The 7,785-nt window shown below is 44.0% G+C and overlaps 1 protein-coding gene across 2 annotated transcripts in view; it reads left to right on the top strand.

Moving 5' to 3' along the window:
• Nucleotides 1-7,785, top strand: part of TDRD12 (tudor domain containing 12) — a 106,678-nt gene that overhangs the window by 26,263 nt on the left and 72,630 nt on the right. For both annotated transcript variants that reach the window (XM_007996214.3, XM_037991503.2), the window contains 3 exons: nucleotides 374-429; nucleotides 1,705-1,790; nucleotides 7,469-7,658. In XM_007996214.3, the coding sequence (XP_007994405.3) occupies nucleotides 374-429; nucleotides 1,705-1,790; nucleotides 7,469-7,658 (332 nt within the window). The remainder of the gene's footprint in view (nucleotides 1-373; nucleotides 430-1,704; nucleotides 1,791-7,468; nucleotides 7,659-7,785) is intronic.

Genomic DNA, 7,785 nt, shown 5'->3' with positions numbered 1-7,785 from the left:
CTGTGCCAGACTGTGCTAGACGCTGCACACTTAGGATCCCTGTCCCAGGAACTTGCGTTCTGGCTGGGGAGACTGATTTGTCTGGGGATGGTGGTGTCGTGACAGACAGTGCGGTGGTGAGCACAGGTCATTCTCAGTGGCACCTCTGTGCTTTGAGTCTGCACCGGTGCAGCTGACAGTGTTGAGAAGAGCGTGTTGTAGGATACAGTGGGATCCTCACCCCCAGAGCAGGGCCAGCGCCAGGCGCCCCATCATCTGCATCACATGTTCCATACGTAGTGTGAGAAACGTCCAGTGTATGGTTTACAAAACGCTGTTGGTGTGCTAGCCTCAGATTTTTATGTAATGAAGTTGCATCTGTTCACTGTTCCAGACCTGCCAAGAAGTGGGACAGTGCAGCTATTCAGTACTTTCAGAACCTTCTCAAAGGTAAGCCAGTGCCTGATCACTGCAGCCTGCCTGGAAGTGACACCCACAGAGGCCTCAGCTTCTGCTGCTGGAGGGGGTTGGAGATGCCCCTGTTGGCCAAACAGCCCTCCTCAGAGGAGTTCCCTAAGCTACCTGGGGCTTCTCCCAGCTCAAGTGCCACAGTAACTCTGCACCCCTAGTGACTGTGGATGTCAGTGATTGACAGCTAAGATCAGCAGGGGGCTGTTTGTACAAGGGAACCCTTACACAGTAATAATGCTTGCCTCTGTTTGCATAAAAGCTGCGGCGCTGCAAAATGAATTCATGTGGATTTTATTGGACCAGCAACTGATGAAAAACCTGGCATTTTTAGTGAACAAGAGATAGTAAATGAATATTTGTTGTGTAATATTCATTACCGCTAATTTAAGATGAATAAAATGTCTTCAGCTGTTCTTTTTATTTTATATCAGTGACTATAAACAGTGTATTTTGTGGGATCTGTCTTAACCCCTGGCAGTCAGATACCTGGTTTCAGTGAGCGGGTTGGTGGGTGGGAAATACCTGGGGTGCTGCCTGGTACCTCATTGGGTCCTGGCCCCTCTCCTGTGCTGTGCCATTGTCTGGGTAGAGGAGGAGCCAGATCCTTTGACCTGGGAGAGGGGGAGGCAGGGAGGTCACTGGGACTGGAGTTTTGGCCCCTGTGAGCCACGGGGGCTGCTGGGAGATGAGAATGCGAGTCTGGAGAAGGCCGGCCATCTAGTCCTCAGTGGCTCAGGCAAATGACTTAGCCTCTGAGCCTGGTCTCCTTGCCTGTGATGTGACCACTGTACTTACCTTGAAAGTAGTGGTAAGAAGTCAGTGAAAGAAGGTTTCTAAAGGACTTAGCACAGTGCCTGGTAGGTGGCAGTGATGCTGCTGCTGTGGGGTTTTGAGTCTCTAAGGGAGTAGCTGGGTGCTGCACTCCGTGGGGCTTTGCAGGGTAGAACGGACCTCAGATGAAGGCCTGGCACTGGAAATCTGGGTTTGGGAGGAGTGGAGGAGAAGAGAATACCAGGAGCTATACTTGAGGAGGTATTCACAGGGTGGCACAGGAACCTGTTGACGGGGACAGGACTCGTGATCCACTCCACAATCAGGAGTGCTTTTTCCTAACATGCTCCCCCGGTCCTGCCCGAGGAAGCCATTTGGGCACTCTTAAGTGGTTAGCAGAGGTTACTAGGTGAGAAATAGTCATGATTGTTTCAAATGTACTTTTAACATCAGCTAATTTGTGTTTTCATTTACGCTATTTAGCAACTACCCAGGTGGAAGCCAGATTATGTGCTGTGGAAGAAGATACATTTGAGGTTTACCTTTATGTAACTATAAAAGATGAAAAAGTAAGTGAAAGAATTGTATTTTTAAAATATTTCATCATGATTTTAAATTTTACTTTAATAAAACAATAAATGCCAAGAAAAACACTGTAGTTCATACAGCATAGAAATTGTCTTAATCTCTTAAGGTCTACCTTAGACCTGAAGTTAGCCAGGTCTGTGTTTTCTTCTTTTGATTACTTTAAAAATGACTTTGACATTTTATTTTAAAATGGCCAAGAAATTATGCCTATAGTGATGAGCATGAAATGTTGTTTTCTTCTCAGGGAACATGATTTTTATAAATATGCTAATTTGCTGTAGCGTTAGTTCACTGCCTTTCCCCCTAGACTTTCTCACTGTATGTAACATGTGCTTACTGTAAAGAATTAAGATCACAAGCAGAAAGAAAGTGGACATCACATGTGAGCAGCCCCTACCTCTGCCAGGTGCCAGCTGCTAGCATTTTGGCCTCTGCCCTTTCTGAAGGCTGGCTCAGGGCATAGCTCAGCACTGGGCAGAGGTGGATAGAAGGGGCACATCCAGGGCTGCTCAGAGCCCCTGGAGGGCACCTTAACCATGGATTTTTTAAAAATTGTATTTTGAAATAGTTTTAGACTTACAGAAGAGATGCAGAAATAGTGCAGACATTTTGGGAAATGCTTTGCCCAGGTTGTCCTGATGTTAACATAGCACAAAACCACAGTACAGTTTTTAAAACCAGAAAAGTAACATTGATAAAATACCACTGAAAACCTGCAGACAGATGAATGTTGCCAGTTTCCCCGCTGATTTCCTTTCTCTCATCTAGGATCTGCTCCAGCACCACGCGCCCCCCCGCCACTGCACCTGTTTGTCATGTCTCCTTCCCCTCCTCTGGCCTGTGACAGCTCCTTAGTACTTCCATGCCTCTCATGGCATTGACTGCTTTGGAAGAGCAGTGGCCAGTGGTTTTGTAGAATGTTCCTCAATTCGGTTTGCCTGATGTTTCTCATCATTGTATTAAGGCTGTGCATTTTTGGCAAGAAGACCACAGAAGTGGTACTGTGCCCTTCTCAGTGCATCCCAGCAGGGGTTTATGATGTCAGTATGTCTAATTACTAGTGATGTGAATGGTTTTTTCCCTTCAACTTTTAAGTTCAGGGTACATGTGCAGGACGTGCAAGTTTGTTACATAGGTAAACGTGTTCCATGGTGGTTTGCTGCACAGATCATCCCGTGGCCTAGGTATTAAGCCCAACATCCATTAGCTATTCTTCCCTGATGCTCTCCCTGCCCCCTCCCCACCCCCAACAGGCCCCAGTGGGTGGTGTTTCCCCCAGTGTCTATGTGTTCTCATCATTCAGCTCCCACTTATAAGTGAGAACATGCAGTGTTTGTTTTTCTGTTCCTGCATTAGTTTACTGAGGATAATGGCTTCTAGCTCCATCCATGTCCTTGCAAAGGGCACAATCTTATTCCCTTTTATGGCTGCATAGTATTCCATGGTGTATATGTACCACATTTTGTGATGTGGATGTTCATCACCTGGTTACTGTGGTGTTTGCCAGGTTTTTCCTGTACAGAGGTGTTACTTTATCCTTTTGAAGTTAGTAAGTATCTTGTGGAGGCCTACTTTGAGGTTGCAGATAACCATTCCATCAATGATTCTTGGCTGTGAAAGATATTACTGTGGTGTATATGTGTTTCATCTTTCCTTCTACATTTTTCTCCTCTCCCCTCCCCTCCCGTCTGTCTCTCTCTGTCTCCTAGGTTAGAGTACAGTAGCACAGTTTTAGCTTGCTGCAGCCTCAACTTCCTGGGCCCAAGGGATCCTCCTTCCTCAACTTCACAAGTAGTTGAGACTACAGGTGTGCACCACCACGCCCATGTAATTTTTTGTGGAGACGGGATTTCATTATGTTGCTCAGGCTGGTCTCAACAGGCAGTCTTCTCGCCTTATCCTCCCGAAGTGCTGGGATCACAGGTGTGAGCTGCCACGCCCAGCCCCTTCTGCATTTTAAATTTTTATTATTTATTTTTTTATTGTTTTTGAGATGGAGTCTCGCTCTCTCGCCGAGGCTGGAGTGCAGTGGTGCAATCTCAGCTCACTGCAACCTCTACTTCCCGGGTTCAAGTGATTCTCCTGCCTCAGTTTCCTGAGTAGCTGGGATTACAGGCACACGCCACCACGTGCAACTAGTTTTTATGTTTTAAGTAGAGACGGGGTTTTACCAAGTTGGCCAGGCTGGTCTCAGACTCCTGACCTAAAGTGATCTGCCCACCTCAGCCTCTCAAAGTGCTGGGATTACAGGCGTTAGCCATCACACTTGGCCCCCTTCTGCATTTTTTCTTTTTTAGACAGAGTTTCGTTCTTGTTGCCCAGGCTGGAGTGCAGTGGTGCAATCTTGGCTCACTGCAGCCTCTGCCTCCCAGGTTCAAGCAATTCTCCTGCCTCAACCTCCAGAGTAGCTGGGATAACAGGTGCCCACCACCACACCTGGCTAATTTTTTGTATTTTTAGTAAAGATGGGGTTTTACTATGTTGGCCAGGCTGGTCTCGAACTCCTGACCTTAGGTGATCCACCCGCCTCAGCCTCCCAAAGTGCTGGGATTACAGGCGTGAGCCACTGTGCCTGGCCCCCTTCTGCATTTTTAATTGGAATTTTATACCAAAGAACCCTCCCTCCTCCCCCATATATTAATTATTCGATAATTTGCATTAATATGGACTTTTGGAAATGTGTTTTATTTGGCAAGTTCTAATCTATGACTGTCATTATTGCCTTGCTCACATTGCATTGGATTCTGGCCATTAGGTGCTCCTTCAAAGGGGCTTTTGTATACTTTCAATGTGCCCCGTCATTCCTTGAACCCTCTTTACTCTCTGTGCCACAATGTTTATCATTTTGTTATTTGCCAGCCCTAGACCTAGAATCAGCCACTTCTTTTTTTTTTTTTTTTTCTTTTGAGATGGAATCTCTCACTGTCGCTCAGGCTGGAGTGCAGTGGCGCTATCTCGGCTCACTGCAAGCTCCGCCTCCCGGGTTCATGCCATTCTCCTGCCTCAGCCTCCTGAGTAGCTAGGACTACAGGCACCTGCCACCACGCCCGGCTAATTTTTTGTATATTTAGTAGAGATAGGGTTTCACCGTGTTAGCCAGGATGGTCTCGGTCTCCTGACCTCGTGATCCGCCCGCCTTGGTGTGCTTGTTCCAACTGGAGTGTCATGATCATAGGTCCTCTCAGCAGAAAATATTATGAAATATATGTATGTACTGACTCCCATGCACACACAAATCTATATTTCTATATCCATCTGTACACATATTAAGAGCTTTGATACCTCTGATTTGAATCCAGTACCATAGGGTTCATTCTAACTCTCTCCTTTCCTTATTTATTCGTTTATTTTTTTGAGACAGGTTCTTGCTATGTTATTCAGGCTGGCCTGGAATTCCTGGGCTCAAGTGATCCTCCATCCACACCCTCTCAAGTAGGTGGGACTATAAGCACACACCACCATGCCTGACCCCTTATTCTTAACCCCCTTCTCCAACAGTGAGAAACCTACTCTCGTTGGCTGCAGTCTACGTATTTGATTCATCCATGTATTCACATTAAGTAATTTCAGGATTGCTAACCCACACTCCTGTGAAAACAAAATTTGTATTCAGCCTTCACATTATGCAGCCAAAATACTGTCTGCCAAAGTTACTTAGGTTGTTTTTTCTCTTTCGCACCTTCTTCAGTGTGATTATGTTATTCTTTTGTAATGGGGTTCATTTGTTACTGCTTATATTGCTTTTTGGGTGGCCCACATCCTGGTTCATTTTACCTATGAGTTTTCATTACTTATTTTGTAACTTAGTAAAAATACCAAAATCGCCCAAAGGTTTGGCTTACACCTGTTTAATCCCAGCACTTTGGGAGGCTGATGTGGGTGGCTTGCTTGAGCTCTGGAGTTTGAGACCATCCTGGGCAACATGGTGAAACCTTGTCTCTACAAAAAATACAAAAATTAGCTAGGTGTGATGGCTTGCACCTGTAGTCCTAGCTACTTGGGAGGCTGAGATGGGAGGATTGCTTGCGCCTGGGAGGCAGAGAATGCAGTGAGCCAAGATGACACCACTGCACTCCAGTCTGTGTGACAGAGTAAGACCCTGTCTCAAAAACAAAAAAAACCCCACCAAAATATTGGCTACAGAACCAATCATTTTTTTAAAAAATTTTTATACTTAAGAGACCTATCCTGTAAGGACCAGTCTTATAAGACATCTTTTTTTAAATAAATTCTGTATAAACTTGCTTTCTTCTTGCTTTTCAAAAGTAGGTCTCTTTCTAACCATGTAGGTTGTATGCTGATAATAACTCTATATTTTTTTTTTTTTTTTTTTTTGGAGATGGAATTTTGCTCTGGTGGCCCAGGCTGGAGTGCAATGGCGTGATCTCAGCTCACCGCAACCTCTGCCTCCTGGGTTCAAGCAGTTCTCTAGCCTCAGCCTTCCCAAGTAGCCGGGATTACAGGCATGCGCCACCACGCCCGGATAATTTTGTATTTTTAGTAGAGATGGGGTTTCTCCATGTTGGTCTTACTTTAAAGTGGTAAAGTGCAGCAGGCAGGGAGGTTCATGCTTAGCCGAGAGAGCTTATAGTGGATGCATGAGATCGTAACTGCCAGAGGAAAAGCATGTGGGCCAGCAGTCCTTTACCAGCTCCCAAAGGTGGCACCAGGATATGTCCCAGGGTGTTTTCTTTTTTGGTCTGGCTTCTTCCATTTGGCAAAATTATTTTAAGATGCATCCACGTTTGTTCCTTTTGCTGCCAAGTCCTCTTCCATTGTGTAGATGTACTACAGTGTATTTACCCATTAACTTGTTGATGGATATTTGGGTTGTGGCCATAGGGCCCTTATAGATATTCATGTACAAGTCTTCCTGTGGACCTGTGCTTTCATTTCTCTTGAACATTACCTAGGAGTCAAACTTTTAGATCATATTGTAGGTATTAAGAAGCTGCCATATTGTTTTCCAAAGTGGTGGACTAATTTACCTTCGCCTCAGCAATGAGAGTTCCAGTTCCTCCATGTCACTTGTGTAAACATTCTGCCAAGGGTGCAGTGACACCTCATTGTGGTTTAAATTTGCATTTCTCTAATTAGGGAAATTTGCATTTCCCTAATGATGGTTTTGTATGCTTATTTGCAATCTTCAGAATTTGATGAAGCAGACATTCAGATTGTTTGCACATATTTTAATTGTGTTGTTTTCGTTTTATTGAGTTTTGTGAGTTCCTTACATATTCTGGATACATGTCATCTGGATACTTGATTTTAAAATAATTTTGCCTCATCTCTTTATTCTCTTGAAGAGTAGAAATTTAAAATTCTGAGCAAATCCAGTATAACAGGTTTTCCTTTTATGGTTCGTGTTTTGTCTCTGTCCTCCCACCAGGTTTTTGCCTGGCCAGGTAGTTTTAGCACTACAGTGCGTATGTCCAAGAAGATGTCTCATGTGTTTCACACAGATGCTTTCTGTTTTTCTTCATCAGGAATGGTGGGAAGTAATTGGTTTACCAGAGCAGGAGTCAAATCTATTTCTATCAGATTATGTTCTATAAAATAATTTCTCTGAAGATAGAACTTTGGGGTTAAGTTTGGAATATTTCCTTTAAAATTGCTTGACTGTGTTTGTCTTATTCATGAAATGTTTAAAATTTCACAGGTTTGTGTTAATGATGATCTTGTTGCAAAGAACTATGCTTGTTATATATCACCTACGAAGAATAAAAACCTTCAATATTTAGAAAAACCAAGATTGAATATAAAATCAGCACCCTCCTTCAATAAACTCAATCCAGCACTTACACTCTGGCCGATGTTTTTGCAAGGAAAAGATGTTCAAGGAATAGTAGGTGAGTAGATTCTCATCATATCAATTTCCCTTACATTGTTTTATTAGTAATCTTAGTGTATAGATATAAGTTGTACAGACTTTTCCCCACATGGAGACAAAGACTTGGACTCTGTTTAATATTTAAA

The sequence above is a fragment of the Chlorocebus sabaeus genome, chromosome 6 (assembly GCF_047675955.1).
Source record: "Chlorocebus sabaeus isolate Y175 chromosome 6, mChlSab1.0.hap1, whole genome shotgun sequence".
Taxonomy (NCBI): domain Eukaryota; kingdom Metazoa; phylum Chordata; class Mammalia; order Primates; family Cercopithecidae; genus Chlorocebus; species Chlorocebus sabaeus.
The sequence above is the reverse complement of the archived record's forward strand: the minus strand, read 5'-3'. Positions and strand labels throughout refer to the sequence as shown.